Source organism: Oncorhynchus gorbuscha, linkage group LG04, assembly GCF_021184085.1.
Source record: "Oncorhynchus gorbuscha isolate QuinsamMale2020 ecotype Even-year linkage group LG04, OgorEven_v1.0, whole genome shotgun sequence".
In the NCBI taxonomy this organism is placed as follows: Eukaryota; Metazoa; Chordata; class Actinopteri; order Salmoniformes; family Salmonidae; genus Oncorhynchus; species Oncorhynchus gorbuscha.
The window spans coordinates 81,205,909-81,227,386 of NC_060176.1; the positions used below are offsets into that span (position 1 = coordinate 81,205,909).

Below are 21,478 nucleotides of genomic sequence, written 5' to 3' on the forward strand. Positions count from 1 at the left end.
ATTCTTATAGCCTATATATTCTTATAGCCTTCAATATATTCTTATAGCCTATATATTCTTATAGCCTATACATTCTTACCTCTTTGTTGACTGATATCCATTGAATTGTGTCCATTTTCTGTTTGTTTTTTTAGAAAGATTTGCACAAATATGAAAAGATACATAGTGTCATCAGAAAACATTATACATGTATATCACACAAGGGACAAACCTTAAACTTAAATTGAGATCTTTACATTTTTCAGTTAAGTGGCTACACCTGCTCTCTTTTCCAATTCAAATCCAAGTGTTTCAGTTGGGCACTTAGGATCCTGCAAACCCCCACCTCGATGAACCCCAACCTCCAACGGTGTTCTTGGAAAAATCTTTTGGGGGCCATTTTCAGTGCCAAGAACCCTACGGTTCTTCAGAGAACTTTGAGGATCTAAGAAGAACCCTTGTTGAGTGTAATAACAATAACAGGCTATTGTCTATTTTAAGTCTATGTCTTCTATATCATGAGTTACATTATTTAATGTAGGCCTTCTATAGACTGCTTTATCACTTTCTAGAAAAAATATTTTGGGATCGAAATGTGTGTGTGTGTGTGTGTGAGTGAGCTAGTCTACAATAAAGCATGAAGGAATGTCCAAAAATAAATTAGGACCCTACAGAATTGCAAGACAATGTTCGATTGTATTTTAATTAACCACTGATAATGCTGACAGTTTAAAAATAAATTACACGCTATTCTCTTATAACCGCGCCAAGACCTTTAAAACTTTGCCGCGTTGCGCTCTGTTGACTCTTTAGATTAGATATTGTTTCACTGTGGCACTTCATGTCGGTTTCCAGGGAAACTAGGACGCCTCTACAGAGGGGAAACCCTGCTAGTGACGGGGTTCACCTCCCTATCCACCAATGGCGAGCCGAGGAACAGACTTCCCGCTCCGGCATCCGCCCCTGCGCGTATTTAGGAACGACGGAGCACAGGCAAAATAACAGGTGCACATTCAGCCACAGTGGACTGAAAGGGTAACAAGTTAGGCTACTACTGTCAGACAGTAAAGTTCGCAAGAGATTTTATATTGTTAAGCTAACATGGACTGGAAGTTGAATAGATATTCGCGTTTTAAAGTGAAAACCGAGGACACGGTGCTTTGGGTAGGTTTAGGTCCACCTACTGTTGTGTAGTGCGTAATTGTGAGGCGAAAAGCCGATTGTAAACTGTTTTTAAATTTTTATTCTACCGGTCAGGAGAACATCACGAGGAGGCTGCTGGTGGATTTCAGGACGAAGAGGAGACATTGTTCCGTTCCTACATCACAAAAGGTAAGGTGGTGATATCAATCATTTTATAACGTAGGCTAGTAATAACACACATATACGTTGATTGTGCCACAATACAATGAAGAAGACCCGGAGTAAATAATAGTTAAACCAGTTTGTTAAACATATCAGTGGACAGGAAAGGAGAGGAGAAGAAGACATGAAAGGGGGAGAGGAGAGGAGAGGAGAGGAGAGGAGAGGAGAGGAGAGGAGAGGAGAGGAGAGGAGAGGAGAGGAGAGGAGAGGAGAGGAGAGGAGAGGAGAGGAGAGGAGAGGAGGCGAACAGAGGAGAGGAGAGGAGAGGAGAGGAGAGGAGAGGAGAGGAGAGGAGAGGAGGAGAGGAGAGGAGAGGAGAGGAGAGGAGAGGAGAGGAGAGGAGAGGCGAGGAGAGGAGAACAGAAAAGCAGAGAGGGGAGGAGAGGATGGTGTCAGTGTGGCAGTGTACCGCTGCTAGCTGTGCTAATGTGATTGACCGCTGTCAGCTACACTCCTCACTGCTGCTGTCTGAAGCAGTGCCCCCCCCCTCCTCACCTTTAACAGACAGACAGACACAGAGACAGACAGACCGACAGGCAGACACAGAGACAGACAGACCGACAGGCAGACACAGAGACAGACAGACCGACAGGCAGACACAGAGACAGACAGACCGACAGGCAGACACAGAGACAGACAGACCGACAGGCAGACACAGAGACAGACAGACCGACAGGCAGACACAGAGACAGACAGACACAGCAGACACAGACAGGCAGACCGACAGGCAGACACAGAGACAGACAGACCGACAGGCAGACACAGAGACAGGCAGACCGACAGGCAGACACAGAGACAGACAGACCGACAGGCAGACACAGAGACAGACAGACCGACAGGCAGACACAGAGACAGACAGACTGACAGGCAGACACAGAGACAGACAGATAGGCAGACAGACACAGAGACAGGCAGACCGACAGGCAGACACAGAGACAGACAGACAGACAGACATGCACCTTAAAACAGCTATTGCACCTATTTGATTTAATAAAACAAAAAAATAATTTGTTTCTCAGACTAACACAAATGCCAGTTTAGGTGGTAGCACAGATTTGAAGTCCTCCTGTGGGCGGGGTCTGGTAACACAGATTGAAGTCCTCCTGTGGGCTGGGCGGGGTCTGGTAACACAGATTGAAGTCCTCCTGTGGGCTGGGCGGGGTCTGGTAACACAGATTGAAGTCCTCCTGTGGGCGGGGTCTGGTAACACAGATGGAAGTCCTCCTGTGGGCTGGGTCTGGTAACACAGATTGAAGTCCTCCTGTGGGCTGGGTCTGGTAACACAGATTGAAGTCCTCCTGTGGGCTGGGTCTGGTAACACAGATTGAAGTCCTCCTGTGGGCTGGGTCTGGTAACACAGCTTTGTAGTCCTCCTGTGGGCGGGGTCTGGTAACACAGATTGAAGTCCTCCTGTGGGCTGGGTCTGGTAACACAGATGGAAGTCCTCCTGTGGGCTGGGTCTGGTAACACAGATTGAAGTCCTCCTGTGGGCTGGGTCTGGTAACACAGATTGAAGTCCTCCTGTGGGCTGGGCGGGGTCTGGCAACACAGATTGAAGTCCTCCTGTGGGTGGGGTCTGGTAACACAGATAGAAGTCCTCCTGTGGGTGGGGTCTGGTAACACAAATGGAAGTCCTCCTGTGGGTGGGGTCTGGTAACACAGATTGAAGTCCTCCTGTGGGCTGGGAGGGGTCTGGTAACACAGCTTTGAAGTCCTCCTGTGGGCGGGGTCTGGTAACACAGATGGAAGTCCTCCTGTGGGCTGGGTCTGGTAACACAGATTGAAGTCCTCCTGTGGGCTGGGTCTGGTAACACAGATTGAAGTCCTCCTGTGGGCGGGGTCTGGTAACAGAGATTGAAGTCCTCCTGTGGGCGGGGTCTGGTAACACAGATTGAAGTCCTCCTGTGGGCTGGGTCTGGTAACACAGATTGAAGTCCTCCTGTGGGCTGGGCGGGGTCTGGTAACACAGATTGAAGTCCTCCTGTGGGCTGGATCTGGTAACACAGATTGAAGTCCTCCTGTGGGCTGGGCGGGGTCTGGTAACACAGATGGAAGTCCTCCTGTGGGCTGGGCGGGGTCTGGTGGTGAAAGCTGATTTGAGTGGGCAGCAGATGACAAAGAAGCAGCTGGCAGAGACAGAAACACAAGTAGCCTTGAAAGTCAAACACTCTTCCCTTTTATTACAAGGTGTTGGGCTGAATTCATCAATGAATGGGCAGAAGGTATGTAATCAGAAGGATGTAATCAGTAATGAGATAGTGGTGAAATGGGCTTGGTTTTTAGTACACTCTTTGAAAGAAAGGGTTCCAAAAGGTTTCTTTGGCTGTCCCGAAAGGAGAACCCTTATTGGTTCCAGGTAGAACCCCTTTGGGTTCCATAACCCTCTGTGAAAAGGGTTCTACATATACATGGAACCCAAAAGGGCCTTCTTTATCTGGAACCAATAAGGGTTCTTCAAAGGGGAACAGCCAAATAACCCTTTTAGGTTCTAGATAGCACCTTTTTTTGTGTGTGTATTATATAATTCGCATTTGGTTTAGTAGGCAGTGTAATGTAATGTGATTGGTTAGTAGGCAGTGTAATGTAATGTGATTGGTTAGTAGGCAGTGTAATGTAACATGATTGGTTAGTAGGCAGTGTAATGTAACGTGATTGGTTAGTAGACAGTGTAATGTAATGTGATTGGTTAGTAGGCAGTGTAATGTAATGTGATTGGTTAGTAGACAGTGTAATGTAATGTGATTGGTTAGTAGACAGTGTAATGTAACGTGATTGGTTAGTAGACAGTGTAATGTAACGTGATTGGTCAGTAGACAGTGTAATGTAACGTGATTGGTTAGTAGACAGTGTAATGTAACGTGATTGGTCAGTAGGCAGTGTAATGTAACATGATTGGTTAGTAGGCAGTGTAATGTAACGTGATTGGTCAGTAGGCAGTGTAATGTAACATGATTGGTTAGTAGGCAGTGTAATGTAACGTGATTGGTTAGTAGACAGTGTAATGTAACGTGATTGGTCAGTAGACAGTGTAATGTAACGTGATTGGTTAGTAGGCAGTGTAATGTAACATGATTGGTTAGTAGACAGTGTAATGTAACGTGATTGGTTAGTAGGCAGTGTAATGTTGGTTGACTTCTGTGATTTGATAAGGTTGAGAGTTGTTCAACATGTGATTAGTTAGTAAGCAGCGTAATGTAACGTGATTGGTTAGTAGGCAGTGTAATGTAACGTGATTGGTTAGTAGGCAGTGTAATGTAACGTGATTGGTTAGTAGGCAGTGTAATGTAACGTGATTGGTTAGTAGGCAGTGTAATGTAACGTGATTGGTTAGTAGACAGTGTAATGTCGGTTGACTTCTGTGATTTGATAAGGTTGAGAGTTGTTCAACATGTGATTGGTTAGTAAGCAGCGTAATGTAACGTGATTGGTTAGTAGGCAGTGTAACGTTAGCTGACTGTTTTCTCATTTGTCAGCTCACTCTACAGTTGCTCCCTAACCTCTCACCCAAAACTCCGCCTCCACCCGCCAAGGATTTAACCCACCTGGGCGGGAATGCTGCATACAGACTTTTCTTTTTGTTCCAACCCTGCACTAACACACCTAATTCTACCATTCTACTCATCTGCTTCTCTCTGTTACTTTGATTCGCTGCATAAGGTGTGTTAGAGCAGGGCTGGAGCCCTAGTGGCTCTCCGGGAAGAGGGTTGGCCGCCCCTGCTTTCTCTTCTGTTCCGATTGGGCGGCTGGGAGGCAGTGTCTTGTTAGCTGATTGGTTTGTTTTACCAGCTTACATGCTGCTGCCCTCTAGCTGTCCATGTAAACCATCACTGGTCATTGGATATCACCATCTCTAATGGCCGTACATCACAGCAGAGATCATCAACCAGATTTTTATTTATTTATTTTATTTTACCTTTATTTAACCAGGCAAGTCAGTTAAGAACACATTCTTATTTTCAATGACGGCCTGGGAACAGTGGGTTAAATGCCTGTTCGGGGGCAGAACGACAGATTTGTACCTTGTCAGCTCGGGGGTTTGAACTCGCAACCTTCCGGTTACTAGTCCAACGCTCTAACCACTAGGCTACCCTGCCACCTCTACACTCTAACCACTAGGCTACGCTGCCGCCTCTACACTCTAACCACTAGGCTACCCTGCCTCCTCTACACTCTAACCACTAGGCTACCCTGCCGCCTCTACACTCTAACCACTAGGCTACCCTGCCGCCTCTACACTCTAACCACTAGGCTACCCTGCCGCCTCTACACTCTAACCACTAGGCTACCCTGCCGCCTCTACACTCTAACCACTAGGCTACGCTGCCGCCTCTACACTCTAACCACTAGGCTACCCTGCCGCCTCTACACTCTAACCACTAGGCTACGCTGCCGCCTCTACACTCTAACCACTAGGCTACCCTGCCGCCTCTACACTCTAACCACTAGGCTACGCTGCCGCCTCTACACTCTAACCACTAGGCTACCCTGCCACCTCTACACTCTAACCACTAGGCTACCTGCCTCCTCTACACTCTAACCACTAGGCTACCTGCCTCCTCTACACTCTAACCACTAGGCTACCCTGCCACCTCTACACTCTAACCACTAGGCTACCTGCCTCCTCTACACTCTAACCACTAGGCTACCCTGCCTCCTCTACACTCTAACCACTAGGCTACCCTGCCACCTATACACTCTAACCACTAGGCTACCTGCCTCCTCTACACTCTAACCACTAGGCTACCCTGCCTCCTCTACACTCTAACCACTAGGCTACCCTGCCTCCTCTACACTCTAACCACTAGGCTACCTGCCTCCTCTACACTCTAACCACTAGGCTACCCTGCCTCCTCTACACTCTAACCACTAGGCTACCTGCCTCCTCTACACTCTAACCACTAGGCTACCTGCCTCCTCTACACTCTAACCACTAGGCTACCCTGCCTCCTCTACACTCTAACCACTAGGCTACCCTGCCTCCTCTACACTCTAACCACTAGGCTACCTGCCCCCCTACACTCTAACCACTAGGCTACGCTGCCACCCCGAGTATGTTCCATTGACTTGGATAGACATCTCTGTCTCATTATGGCGTCTGTGAGGTGCATGGGCAGCACCATGGAGATCTCCATCGATCATCCTCTAAATGGAAACGAAGTAGTACATTTTCTTCTTCACAAGTATACTTCATTGGTTGACCTGGTTGGTTGATCCCTCCTGATGACCCGGTTGGTTGATCCCTCCTGATGACCCGGTTGGTTGATCCCTCCTGATGACCCGGTTGGTTGATCTCTCCTGATGACCCGGTTGGTTGATCTCTCCTGATGACCCGGTTGGTTGATCCCTCCTGATGACCCGGTTGGTTGATCCCTCCTGATGACCCGGTTGGTTGATCCCTCCTGATGACCCGGTTGGTTGATCCCTCCTGATGACCCGGTTGGTTGATCCCTCCTGATGACCCGGTTGGTTGATCCCTCCTGATGACCCGGTTGGTTGATCTCTCCTGATGACCCGGTTGGTTGATCCCTCCTGATGACCCGGTTGGTTGATCCCTCCTGATGACCCGGTTGGTTGATCTCTCCTGATGACCCGGTTGGCTGATCCCTCCTGATGAACCGGTTGGTTGATCCCTCCTGATGACCTGGTTGGCTGATCCCTCCTGATGACCTGGTTGGATGATCCCTCCTGATGACCCTGTTGGTTGATCCCTCCTGATGACCCGGTTGGCTGATCCCTCCTGATGACCCGGTTGGCTGATCCCTCCTGATGACCCGGTTGGCTGATCCCTCCTGATGACCTGGTTGGTTGATCCCTCCTGATGACCCGGTTGGCTGATCCCTCCTGATGACCCGGTTGGTTGACCCGTTTGAGTCATGTAAACCTTCCTTAACCCATAGGAAGTCCCACCCAGATGTCTACTTTAAAATGGTGAAAGCCCTCAATTATACATCTCTATGGCCTCTTTCTCAACTCATCTTTAACTGATTTGTTGCCTCTTCTCATCTCCTTCTCAAAAACTCATTGGTGAAGAAGTCCTGCTCGACGGGACGTTGGACCGTGGTCCTTCTCCAACATGGTTGTGAAGGTGAGGAGATAGGAGGCTCCCGAGTGGCGCAGCGGTCTAAGGCACTGTATCTCTGTTCAAGACTGTATCTGGCTGTGAGTCCCATAGGGCAGTGCACTATCGGCCCAGTGTCATCTGGCTGTGAGTCCCATAGGGCAGTGCACTATCGGCCCAGTGTCATCTGGCTGTGAGTCCCATAGGGCAGTGCACTATCGGCCCAGTGTCATCTGGCTGTGAGTCCCATAGGGCAGTGCACTATCGGCCCAGTGTCATCTGGCTGTGAGTCCCATAGGGCAGTGCACTATCGGCCCAGTGTCATCTGGCTGTGAGTCCCATAGGGCAGTGCACTATCGGCCCAGTGTCATCTGGCTGTGAGTCCCATAGGGCAGTGCACTATCGGCCCAGTGTCATCTGGCTGTGAGTCCCATAGGGCAGTGCACTATCGGCCCAGTGTCATCTGGCTGTGAGTCCCATAGGGCAGTGCACTATCGGCCCAGTGTCATCTGGCTGTGAGTCCCATAGGGCAGTGCACTATCGGCCCAGTGTCATCTGGCTGTGAGTCCCATAGGGCAGTGCACTATCGGCCCAGTGTCATCTGGCTGTGAGTCCCATAGGGCAGTGCACTATCGGCCCAGGGTCATCTGGCTGTGAGTCCCATAGGGCAGTGCACTATCGGCCCAGGGTCATCTGGCTGTGAGTCCCATAGGGCAGTGCACTATCGGCCCAGGGTCATCTGGCTGTGAGTCCCATAGGGCAGTGCACTATCGGCCCAGGGTCATCTGGCTGTGAGTCCCATAGGGCAGTGCACAGGGTCATCTGGCTGTGAGTCCCAGTGTCATCTGGCTGTGAGTCCCATAGGGCAGTGCACTATCGGCCCAGTGTCATCTGGCTGTGAGTCCCATAGGGCAGTGCACTATCGGCCCAGTGTCATCTGGCTGTGAGTAGGGCCCTATAGTGGGCAGTGCACTATCGGCCCAGTGTCATCTGGCTGTGAGTCCCATAGGGCAGTGCACTATCGGCCCAGTGTCATCTGGCTGTGAGTCCCATAGGGCAGTGCACTATCGGCCCAGTGTCAGTCCTGGCTGTGCCCAGTCCCATAGGGCAGTGCACTATCGGCCCAGTGTCATCTGGCTGTGAGTCCCATAGGGCAGTGCACTATCGGCCCAGTGTCATCTGGCTGTGAGTCCCATAGGGCAGTGCACTATCGGCCCAGTGTCATCTGGCTGTGAGTCCCATAGGGCAGTGCACTATCGGCCCAGTGTCATCTGGCTGTGAGTCCCATAGGGCAGTGCACTATCGGCCCAGTGTCATCTGGCTGTGAGTCCCATAGGGCAGTGCACTATCGGCCCAGTGTCATCTGGCTGTGAGTCCCATAGGGCAGTGCACTATCGGCCCAGTGTCATCTGGCTGTGAGTCCCATAGGGCAGTGCACTATCGGCCCAGTGTCATCTGGCTGTGAGTCCCATAGGGCAGTGCACTATCGGCCCAGTGTCATCTGGCTGTGAGTCCCATAGGGCAGTGCACTATCGGCCCAGTGTCATCTGGCTGTGAGTCCCATAGGGCAGTGCACTATCGGCCCAGTGTCATCTGGCTGTGAGTCCCATAGTGGGCAGTGCACTATCGGCCCAGTGTCATCTGGCTGTGAGTCCCATAGGGCAGTGCACTATCGGCCCAGTGTCATCTGGCTGTGAGTCCCATAGGGCAGTGCACTATCGGCCCAGTGTCATCTGGCTGTGAGTCCCATAGGGCAGTGCACTATCGGCCCAGTGTCATCTGGCTGTGAGTCCCATAGGGCAGTGCACTATCGGCCCAGTGTCATCTGGCTGTGAGTCCCATAGGGCAGTGCACTATCGGCCCAGTGTCATCTGGCTGTGAGTCCCATAGGGCAGTGCACTATCGGCCCAGTGTCATCTGGCTGTGAGTCCCATAGGGCAGTGCACTATCGGCCCAGTGTCATCTGGCTGTGAGTCCCATAGGGCAGTGCACTATCGGCCCAGTGTCATCTGGCTGTGAGTCCCATAGGGCAGTGCACTATCGGCCCAGTGTCATCTGGCTTTGGTTAGGGTAGACCGTCATTGTAAATAAGAATTTGTTCTTATTAACTGACAAGTTAAATATATATTTATTTTTTAAAGGAGGAGATAGAATCCGTGTCACAATGTTTTGAGTTCAGCAGTTACACAGACTTCCATATCACGAATAGGATTCTTTAAGGTCAACATTGGAAACATTGTATCAAACGTGTAAAATACTATTCCTTCTATGAATCAATGAAACAAGGTCCCTTTAAGTTGATTACTTGAACTTCTACAGTAACAGTTTATTTTATGATTGTACTACATTAAACATGTACATACTACCTCAATCAGCCTGACTAACTGGTGTCTGCATGTACATACTACCTCAATCAGCCTGACTAACCGGTGTCTGCATGTACATACTACCTCAATCAGCCTGACTAACCGGTGTCTGCATGTACATACTACCTCAATCAGCCTGACTAACCGGTGTCTGCATGTACATACTACCTCAATCAGCCTGACTAACCGGTGTCTGCATGTACATACTACCTCAATCAGCCTGACTAACCGGTGTCTGCATGTACATACTACCTCAATCAGCCTGACTAACCGGTGTCTGCATGTACATACTACCTCAATCAGCCTGACTAACCGGTGTCTGTATGTACATACTACCTCAATCAGCCTGACTAACCGGTGTCTGTATGTACATACTACCTCAATCAGCCTGACTAACTGGTGTCTGTATGTACATACTACCTCAATCAGCCTGACTAACCTGTGTCTGTATGTAGCCTCTCTACTGTATATAGCCTGTCTACTGTATATGTAGCCTCTCTACTGTATATAGCCACTCTACTGTATATAGCCACTCTACTGTATATAGCCACTCTACTGTATATAGCCACTCTACTGTATATAGCCACTCTACTGTATATAGCCACTCTACTGTATATAGCCACTCTACTGTATATAGCCTCTCTACTGTATATAACCTCTCTACTCTATATAACCTCTCTACTCTATATAACCTCTCTACTCTATATAACCTCTCTACTCTATATAACCTCTCTACTCTATATAACCTCTCTACTCTATATAACCTCTCTACTCTATATAACCTCTCTACTCTATATAACCTCTCTACTCTATATAACCTCTCTACTCTATATAACCTCTCTACTCTATATAACCTCTCTACTGTATATAACCTCTCTACTGTATATAACCAATCTACTGTATATAACCTCTCTAATGTATAGAACCTCTCTACTGTATAGAGCCTTTCTAATGTATATAGCCTCTCTACTGTATATAGCCTCTACTGTATATAGCCTGTATTTTTACTGTTGTTTTATATCTTTACTTACCTATTGTTCACCTAATACCTTTTTTTGCACTATTGGTTAGAACCTGGAAGTAAGCATTTCACTGTTGAATTCGGTGCATGTGACAAATAGACTTTGATTTAAACATTGATAAACATAACAGTCTTTAATCTATCTCAGAACAAGACAAACAAGATGGCCATGTGTACATGCAGCTACCAGAGAGTACTGACACAAAGAAAATCTATATTACACACACACACACACACACACACACACACACACACACACACACACACACACACACACACACACACACACACACACACACACACACACACACACACACACACACACACACACACACACACACACACACACACACACACACACACACACACACACACACACACACACACACACACACACACACACACACACACACACACACACACACACACACACACACACACACTTATTCTAGTCCTGTTGCCATCCAGTAAAATTCTAAACCCACCTACAGTGCAATGAGCATGATCTTCTGCAAAGTTTGTCAAAGTGGTCAAATCATAATAAAGTGTGTTGAAATGTTCGTCCGTCGCACAGTAACCCAGGAACGTTCAATTGAACTCAGAGGTGTAGTCACTCCTGTCTTGACAAGTTCCACGCTGTTAGAGCTCTGCCCTTTTCTTCAGAATGATCTCGCGCACCATGGCCGTGGCCTCCTGACGAACGCTGTCGACCGGCTCCTCTGCCTTCCAGTACCTCACCACCTGGCCCTCAGGGTTCACCAGGAACTTCCAGAAGTTCCACTTCGGAATCTTTTTTGCAGAATCTGTATGGTGAAATGGAAACAAACATTTATCAGGCCTAATGTTCTGTGTTGGTGTTGTGTTGCCAATAACTACAATTCCTCTTACACCCACAGTGTCCATGAAAAACATGATCTTGAATATAATAGAAAATACTAATTTTATATATACAAAAGATAAGGCTGTAAAGGCCTATAGGCTAAGCTTTGTTCTTCTTGTCCTTCTTGTCCTTGTTCTTCTTGTCCTAAACTATATTGATTAGATCTCCGTTTTAATGATAAAGTCTACTGTGTCTTACCTGTTATGAATTTGAAAGCTGGCTCCGCCTCCGATCCCATGATTTTGATCTTACTGAAAATAGGGAAGGTGACGCCATGGGTGTTCTTGGCGTTGGCCTCGATGTCCCGGCTGGTCCCCATCTCGGTCTCCCCGAACTGGCCGCAGGGAAAAGCCAGCACGTTGAAATGGGACGTCCCCAGTTCCCGGTGCAGCTCTTGCAGAGAGCGATAGTTATTCTCTGTGTGTTCGCTGTGGCTCGCCACGTTGACAACCAGAGACGCCTGCGCGCATGAAGAAAAGCAGAGGATTGTAAATATTAGGTCTAAATACCATACTTTTGGGGGGAAACGTGCTAAATCGCAGAAACCAGTTATCAACATTTTAGAAAAAAGTAGTGACTTCAGCAGTACGCCTACACTGAGTTCAGTTAGTTTACTAGCGGAGGTTTTCTGATGTGAACTTACTTTGCCTCTGTATCTCTCCAGAGAAACGCTTCTCCCTTTGGCGTCCTTCACCTCAAAAGAGTAGAAATCTTGCGGCTTCCGCGACTTAGTGATTTTGAGAAAACTATGTAGTGTTAATAAACATCCCATAACAACAGTCATACTCAGTAGAACCCTGACCATTCGTGATCGAGGGTTCGAGGGCTTGGTCGGGTAGCCCCCCAAAACCTCCAGCGCCTCCATCTTGGAGGGGGAACAATGAGATCTTGGGGCGGGGGAAGGAGTTAGTGAACCGCTGCTTAGGTTGAGTCTGGCTGGCTGGACGGGCGCATAGCGAAGTGAGGAGCCAACGGGCTTTGGAGGAGGTCTGTTCTGTGTTAGGCATCAAATTTCACTATAGGCATTTAGTTTTTATGTCGATTTATCAACACTCTGATTTATTATTTTCTAGGCCTACATCTCGGGCAAAATCTTTAAATCTGGAATGTTTTACGGTAGTCTACTTTTTTAAAATTGCGTAAGATGTGAATATAGGGATCCACTTGATCCTATTTGTTACAGGTAATAACTCGTGTTTTATCAGCCATTATTATAATGTCAAGTCTATTTTCCTCTTTTTTTTTAGACAAGCACCGAGGCGCCTCATCTCTCATCATCGTACAAGCGCTTCAAGAGTCGGATGGTGACCAGGCGGCTGAGCGCAGAGCAGCCTTTAGCCAGTAGCCCAATGGTCGCCAGGGGGCGCCATTCCCCCTGCCGAGAGGTCGACACGGTCTGTCAGAGACTGTCTCTGGATTCACCGACAGGGGGCGCAGCGAGAACAAAACTGACACAAGAGCAGAGCACAAAGACAAGCCTTCAAGGTTTGAATGAATGAATGAAGGAATTAATGTTTTTTTTTTCTTCTTATAATATAAGTAGCCTACTACAGGTAAGGTTTAACAGTTAACTCTACGAGGTCTACTTCTATGTTTTAAAACAGCCACAAATATACACAATGTTGTTTATGTGAAAAGGGCACCCCTCTTATTTCCTGTTATTGTAAGCACCAATGACTGTAAAGGTACACAGACATACACTGAACAAAAATATACATGTAAAGTGTCCTGTTTCATAAGAAATGTTCCATACGCACAAAAAAATATATATCTCAAGTTTTGTGCACAAAATGTGTTTATATCCCTGTCAGTGAGCATTTCACCTTTACCAAGATAATCCACCTGACAGGTGTGGCATACAAAGAAGCTGATTAAACAGCATGATCATTACACAGGTGCACCTTGTGCTGGGGGGTGCTGAGGAGTATTTCTGTCTGTAAAGTCTTTTTGTGGGGAAAAACTTATTCTGATTGGCTGGGCCTGGCTCCCCAGTGGCTGGGCCTGGCTCCCAGTGGCTGGGCCTGGCTCCCCAGTGGCTGGGCCTGGCTCCCCAGTGGCTGGGCCTGGCTCCCCAGTGGCTGGGCCTGGCTCGCCAGTGGCTGGGCCTGGCTCCCCAGTGGCTGGGCCTGGCTCCCCAGTGGCTGGGTCTGGCTCCCCAGTGGGTGGGCCTATGCACTTCCAGGGACCACCTATGGCTGCATCCCATAGATTATAGCAAAATTAATTTATTTATATAAATTAACTGATTTCCTTATGAAAATCTTTGAAATTGTTTCATGTTGCGTTTATACATGATGCAAGCTGACTGTAGAAAAGGCCCATGGAGTTGGTGGAATAATCCTTTAATGCATTGCCATTTACTTAGCTGGGCCAGGTGCGCCTTAATTAGGTCAGTTGGAAATGTCCGACAGATCTCAACTCCCTAAAAGGAGGAAATCTCAATCGCCCGATCTCGCTGCTTTCTCTTCCTTAACTTCTCGTCTGATCCAGAAGTTGTGCGTCCATGAATCCACGTAAATCCACCGAATCTGTTACCATTCATCTGAACTATCTGTGCCCGGGGGAGCGGGCCATCTGTTATTGTTTGTAGGGATTACCGCAGAGCGCGGCTTGGAGCGGATAGTCAATGACCACGGCCCTACAGATCATCACAGGCCAATTACGCCTTCGATATATGGTTAATGCAATCCAAGATGGCGTAGCAGTCAGTCGTCTTTATCTCGTTTCGTCCCATGTGTATATATCTTTTTCTTCGCGTTCTTTTTAATATTTTTCCTAAACCTCAACTTCAAAATACTCTCCTTCAACCCGCCTCACCCAATGTGGAGTGGATCTGTTTTGTCTCCTAAAGTATTTCTATTTACCTCCGAACTGGAATACCTCAACTGAAGCTAGCTAGCTAACTAGCTACTTGCTATCAGTCAGCTAACCACTGCTAGCGGTCATCAGCTAACCTTAAGCTCGGAAAGCTCTCGCCAGTTCGTTCACGACTGGAATACCGACATAATCTGCCCGAGGATCCCAACAGGCCCCTCAGGTGCAACGTCCCCCGAAGGCCCATTCTGCTAACCACGGCCTGCTAGCTATCTAAAGAATATTGGACTGTTAACTGATCCACCGGCCAGTTTCTTGGACCACTATACCCATTTTGCCAATTGGATTTGGACCCCTCTGCTACTTGGAACCCTACTAATTCTACGACTGGTCTATCGACGTCACCGCAGAGGAGGCAAAAACAGACTTTCCTTCATTGCGACTTCCATCTAAGGCCCTTATGCTAGCTTGCTATCCCCGGCCTGCTAACTGTCTGAATCGCTGTGTCCCCAGCCAGCCCAACCACTCACTGGACCCATACGATCACTTGGCTATGCATTCCTCTCCCTAATATCAATATGCATTGTCCATTACTGTCAAGGTTAGTGATTACTCTCTTATTTCACTGTAGAGCCTCTAGCCCTGCTCAATATGCCTTAACCAACCATGTTGTTCCACCTCTCACATATGCAATGACATCATCTGGTTTAAACATCTCTAGAGACTCTCTCATCATTACTCAATGACTTGGTTCACCTCCATGTACTCTCTTCCTACCATTCCTTTGTCTGTACATTATATCTTGAATCTATGCTATCGTGCCCAGAAACCTGCTCCCTTTACTCTCTGTTCTGAACGTACTAGATGACCAGTTCTGATAGTCTTTAGCCGTACCCTTATCCTACATCTCCTCTGTTCCTCTGGTGATGTAGAGGTTAATCCAGGCCCTGCAGTGCCTTGCTCCACTCCTACTCCCCAGGTGCTCTCATTTGTTGACTTATATAACCGTAAAAGCCTTGGTTTTATGCATGTTAACATTAGAAGCCTCCTCCCTAAGTTTGCTTTATTCACTGCTTCAGCACACTCTGCCAACCCGGATGTCTTAGCCGTGTCTGAATCCTGGCTTAGGAAGACCATCAAAAACCCTGAAATTTCCATTCCTAACTACAACATTTCCCGCCAAGATAGAACTGCCAGAGGGGGCGGTGTTGCAATCTACTGCAGAGATAAAACTCTGCAGGCTATCTTACTATTCAGGTCTGTACCAAAACAATTTGAGCTTCTACTTCTAAAAATGCACCTTTCCAGAAACAAGTTTCTCATCATTGCCACTTGCTATACACCACCCTCTGCCCCCAGCATTGCCCTGGACACCATATGTGAATTGATTGCCCCCATCTATCTTCTGAGCTCGTGCTGCTAGGTGACCTAAACTGGGATATGCTTAACACCCCGGCCATCCTACAATCTTAGTTTGATGCCCTCAATCTCACATTGATCTATGAACCTACCAGGTACAACCCCAAATCCGTAAATCCACACCCTCATAGTTATCATCCTAACTAACTCGCTCTCCCAAATACACCTCTGCTGTTTTCAACCAAGATCTCAGCAATCACTGCCACATTGATTGGACCCCTACAAATCAGCCGGGCTAGACAATCTGGACCCTTTCTTTCTAAAATTATAGCAACCCCTATTACTAGCCTGTCCAACCTCTCTTTCATATTGTCTGAGATTCCCAAAGATTGGAAAGCCGCCGCGGTCATCCCCCTCTTCAAAGGGGGAGACACTCTAGACCCAAACTGCTACAGACCTATATATATCCTACCCAGCCTTTCTAAGGTCTTCAAAAGCCAAGTTAACAAACAGATTACAGACCATTTCGAATCTCACCGTACCTTCTCCACTATGCAATCTGGTTTCAGAGCTGGTCATGAGTGCACCTCAGCCACATACAAGGTCCTAAACGATATCATAACCGCATTGCTGTGCAGCCGTATTCATCGACCTGGCTAAGTCTTTCGACTCTGTCAATCACAACATTCTTATTGGCAGACTCGACAGCCTTGGTTTCTCAAATGATTGCCTCGCCTACAGGGAGGAGGTGAGGGCCCTCGGAGTGTGGTGTCAGGAAAATAACCTCACACTCAACGTCAATGAAACTAAGGAGATGATTGTGGACTTCAGGAAACAGCAGAGGGAACACCCCCCTATCCACATCGATGGAACAGTAGTGGAGAGGGTAGTAAGTTTTAAGTTCCTCGGCGTACACATCACAGACAAACTGAATTGGTCCACCCACACAGACAGCATTGTGAAAAGGCGTAGCAGCGCCTCTTCAACCTCAGGAGGCTGAAGAAATTTGGCTTGTCACCAAAAGCACTCACAAACTTCTACAGATGCACAATCGAGAGCATCCTGTCGGGCTGTATCACCGCCTGGTACGGCAACTGCTCCGCCCACAACCGTAAGGCTCTCTAGAGGGTAGTGAGGTCTGCACAACGCATCACCGGGGGCAAACTACCTACCCTCCAGGACACCTACACCACCCGATGTCACAGGAAGGCAATAAAGATCATCAAGGACAACAACCACAGGAGCCACTTCCTGTTCACCCCGCTATCATCCAGAAGGCGAGGTCAGTACAGGTGCATCAAAGCTGGGACCGAGAGACTGAAAAACAGCTTCTATCTCAAGGCAATCAGACTGTTAAACAGCCACCACTAACATTGAGTGGCTGCTGCCAACACACTGACTCAACTCCAGCCACTTTAATAATGGGAATTGATGGGAAATGATGTAAATATATCACTAGCCACTTTAAACAATGCTACCTTATATAATGTTACTTACCCTACATTATTCATCTCATATGCATACGTATATACTGTACTCTATATCATCTACTGCATCTTATGTAATACATGTATCACCAGCCACTTTGAACTATGCCACTTTGTTTACATACTCATCTCATATGCATATACTGTAATCGATACCATCTACTGTATCATGCCTATGCCGCTCTGTACCATCACTCATTCATATATCTTTATGTACATATTCTTTATCCCTTTACACTTGTGTGTATAAGGTAGTAGTTTTGTAATTGTTAGCTAGATTACTCGTTGGTTATTACTGCATTGTCGGAACTAGAAGCACAAGCATTTCGCTACACTCGCATTAACATCTGCTAACCACGTGACCATTAACATCTGCTAACCACGTGACCATTAACATCTGCTAACCACGTGACCATTAACATCTGACCATTAACATCTAACCACGTGACCATTAACATCTGCTAACCATGTGCTAACCACGTGACCATTAACATCTGCTAACCACGTGACCAATAACATCTGCTAACCATGTGACCAATAACATCTGCTAACCATGTGACCAATAACATCTGGTAACCACGTGACCATTAACATCTGCTAACCACGTGACCAATAACATCTGCTAACCATGTGACCATTAACATCTGCTAACCATGTGTATGTGACCAATAAAATGTGATTTTTTTCCCCCGCTTGGGTCACCAACTACTTCTCCGATAGAGTTCAGTGTGTCAAATCGGAGGGCCTGGACCTCTGGCAGTCTCTATGGGGGTGCCACACGGTTTAATTCTCGGGCCGACTCTCTTCTCTGTATACATCAATGATGTCACTCTTGCTGCTGGTGATTCTCTGATCCACCTCTACGCAGACGACACCATTCTGTATACATCTGGCCCTTCGTTGGACACTGTGTTAACTAACCTTGAAGGCAGAACTCAGTGTGTCAGAGTGAGCAATGAGCTGTCGCCCACTCGTAGCTATAATGTGGGCGTGCCCCAAGGGTCAATACTAGGGCCCCTCCTGTTCAGCCTGTACATTAATGATCTGCCTTCTGTCTGTACTGGGTCTGAAGTTCAAATGTATGCAGATGATACAGTGATATATGTGCATGCAAAGAGCAAACAACAAGCTGCACAAGAACTCACTACTGTAATGGTCCAGGTTACAAAGTGGCTCAGTGACTCGTGTTTGCATCTCAATGTGAAAAAAAACTGTTTGCATGTTCTTCACAAAGAGGGCAACAGATGCTACTGAGCCAGATGTCTATGTGTCAGGGGAGAAGCTCCAGGTGGTATCCGATTTTAAGTACCTTGGCATCATACTTGATTCCAACCTCTCTTTTAAAAAGCATGTGAAAAAGGTAATTCAAATAACTAAATTCAATCTAGCTAATTTCCGATTTATACGAAATTGTTTGACTACAGAGGTAGCAAAACTGTACTTCAAATCTATGATACTCCCCCACTTAACATACTGCTTGACTAGTTGGGCCCAAGCTTGCTGTACAACATTAAAACCTATTCAGTCTGTCTACAAACAGGCTCTCAAAGTGCTTGATAGGAAGCCCAATAGCCATCATCATTGTCACATCCTTAGAAAGAATGAGCTCTTGAGTTGGGAAAATCTTGTGCAATATACCGACGCATGTCTTGTATTCAAGATCCTTAATGGCCTGGCTCCCCCTCCACTCAATATTTTTGTTAAACAGAAAACCGAGACATATGGCAGCAGATCCACAAGGTCTGCCATGAGAGGTGACTGTATAGTTCCCCTAAGGAAAAGCACCTTTAGTAAATCTGCATTCTCAGTGAGAGCTTCCCATGTCTGGAATACACTGCCACCAGACACACATAACTGCACCACCTATCACACTTTCACAAAATGCTTGAAGACATGGCTAAAGGTCAATCAGATTTGTGAACATGGTCCCTAGCTGTGTGTTGCTTTCCATGTTGTCTGTTGTCTGTAGCTTGTGAGGTGTGGAAACACTTTGTTGCTTTTATGAATTTTGTCTTGCTGCTTTTTGTTCTATGTTGCTCTGTCTGTATGCTACGTCTTGCTTGTCCTATGTTGCTCTGTCTGTATGCTATGTCTTGCTTGTCCTATGTTGCTATGTCTTGCTTGTTCTATGGTGCTATTGTCTATATTGTAATTGTTTTTAATAACCTGCCCAGGGACTGCGGTTGAAAATTAGCCGGCTGGCTAAAACCGGCACTTTTACTGAAACGTTGATTAATGTGCACTGTCCCTGTAAAAATAAAATAAACTAAACTAAACCTCCAGCTGAGCTTCAATGCCATACAACTCTCCTTCCGTGGCCTCCAACTGCTCTTAAGTGCAAGTAAAACTAAATGCATGCTCTTCAACCGATTGCTGCTCGCACCTGCCCGCCCGTCCAGCATCACTACTCTGGACGGTTCTGACTTAGAATATGTGGACAACTACAAATACCTAGGTGTCTGGTTAGACTGTAAACTCTCCTTCCAGACTCACATTAAACATCTCCATTCCAAAATTAAGTCTAGAATCGGCTTCCTATTTCGCAACAAAGCATCCTTCACTCATGCTGCCAAACATACCCTCGTAAAACTGACCATCCTACCGACCCTCGACTTTGGCGATGTCATTTACAAAATAGCCTCCAACACTCTACTCAACAAATTGGATGCAGTCTATCACAGTGCCATCCGTTTTGTCAACAAAGCCCCATATACTACCCACCACTGTGACCTGTACGCTTTCGTTGGCTGGCCCTCGTTTCATACTCGTCGCCAAACCCACTGGCTCCAGGTCATCTACAAGTGCTAGGTAAAGCCCTGCCTTATCTCAGTACACTGGTCACCATAGCAGCGCTAGCTTTAAGCACCAGCTGTCAGAGCAGCTCACAGATCACTGCACCTGTACATAGTTCATCTGTAAATAGGCCATCCAATCAACCTCATCCCCATACTGTATTTATTTATTTATCTTGCTCCTTTCCACCCCAGTATCTCTACTTGCACATTCATCCTCTGCACATCCTACCATTCCAGTGTTAATCTGCTATATTGTAATTCATTTGCCACCATGTCCTATTTATTGCCTGACCTCTCTTATCCTACCTCATTTCCACATGCTGTATATAGATTTTCCTACTGTATTATTGACTGTGTTTGTTTACTCCATGTGTAACTCTGTATTGTGTGTTATTGACTTGTTTATTGTTTACTCCATGTGTAACTCTGTCGTTGTATGTGTTGAACTGCTTTGCTTTATCTTGGCCAGGTCGCAGTTGTAAATGAGACCTTGTTCTCAACTAGCCTACCTGGTTAAATAAAGGTGTTCTCAACTAGCCTACCTGGTGAAATAAAGGTGTTCTCAACTGGCCTACCTGGTGAAATAAAGGTGTTCTCAACTGGCCTACCTGGTTAAATAAAGGTGTTCTCAACTAGCCTACCTGGTGAAATAAAGGTGTTCTCAACTAGCCTACCTGGTTAAATAAAGGTGTTCTCAACTAGCCTACCTGGTTAAATAAAGGTGTTCTCAACTAGCCTACCTGGTTAAATAAAGGTGTTCTCAACTAGCCTACCTGGTTAAATAAAGATGTTCTCAACTAGCCTACCTGGTTAAATAAAGGTGTTTTCAACTGGCCTACCTGGTTAAATAAAGGTGTTCTCAACTAGCCTACCTGGTGAAATAAAGGTGTTCTCAACTAGCCTACCTGGTTAAATAAAGGTGTTCTCAACTAGCCTACCTGGTTAAATAAAGGTGTTCTCAACTAGCCTACCTGGTTAAATAAAGGTCTTCTCAACTAGCCTACCTGGTTAAATAAAGGTCTTCTCAACTAGCCTACCTGGTTAAATAAAGGTGTTCTCAACTGGCCTACCTGGTTAAATAAAGGTGTTCTCAACTAGCCCACCTGGTTAAATAAAGGTGTTCTCAACTGGCCTACCTGGTTAAATAAAGGTGTTCTCAACTAGCCTACCTGGTTAAATAAAGGTGTTCTCAACTAGCCTACCTGGTGAAATAAAGGTGTTCTCAACTAGTCTACCTGGTGAAATAAAGGTGTTCTCAACTGGCCTACCTGGTGAAATAAAGGTGTTCTCAACTGGCCTACCTGGTTAAATAAAGGTGTTCTCAACTAGCCTACCTGGTTAAATAAAGGTGTTC

General features: G+C 46.8%; 2 protein-coding genes across 4 annotated transcripts in view; one reads left to right on the forward strand and one right to left on the reverse strand.

Moving 5' to 3' along the window:
• Positions 1-976: 976 nt before the first annotated feature.
• The window catches only part of LOC124034715 (cell division cycle protein 20 homolog B-like), a 55,004-nt gene continuing 34,502 nt past the window's right edge, over positions 977-21,478 (forward strand). Inside the window, exons 1-3 of one of the 3 annotated variants that reach the window (XM_046348198.1) lie at positions 977-1,143; positions 1,237-1,311; positions 12,917-13,154. The gene's annotated coding sequence lies outside the window, so the exon portion shown is untranslated. Of the gene's footprint in view, positions 1,144-1,236; positions 1,312-11,758; positions 13,155-21,478 lie in introns of those variants that run through there. The other 2 variants (XM_046348200.1, XM_046348201.1) reach the window with 2 other exon arrangements.
• LOC124034716 (probable glutathione peroxidase 8) lies at positions 11,121-13,107 on the reverse strand. The gene is made up of 3 exons (XM_046348202.1): positions 12,313-13,107; positions 11,868-12,129; positions 11,121-11,592 (listed from the first exon to the last, which is right to left on the reverse strand). The coding sequence occupies exons 1-3, from the start codon at positions 12,532-12,534 to the stop codon at positions 11,429-11,431; spliced, it is 648 nt and encodes a 215-aa protein (XP_046204158.1). The 5' UTR covers positions 12,535-13,107; the 3' UTR covers positions 11,121-11,428.

Bases quoted from the DNA above. Each gene is read 5' to 3' on its own strand.
- LOC124034716 (XM_046348202.1), bottom strand. From the start codon at position 12,534: ATGGAGGCGCTGGAGGTTTTGGGGGGCTACCCGACCAAGCCCTCGAAC. The intron at 12,130-12,312 runs GTAAGTTCACAT...TCATGCGCGCAG, and splicing joins TGGAGAGATACAGAGGCAAA to GCGTCTCTGGTTGTCAACGT. The intron at 11,593-11,867 runs GTAAGACACAGT...TTCACCATACAG, and splicing joins AGCTTTCAAATTCATAACAG to ATTCTGCAAAAAAGATTCCG.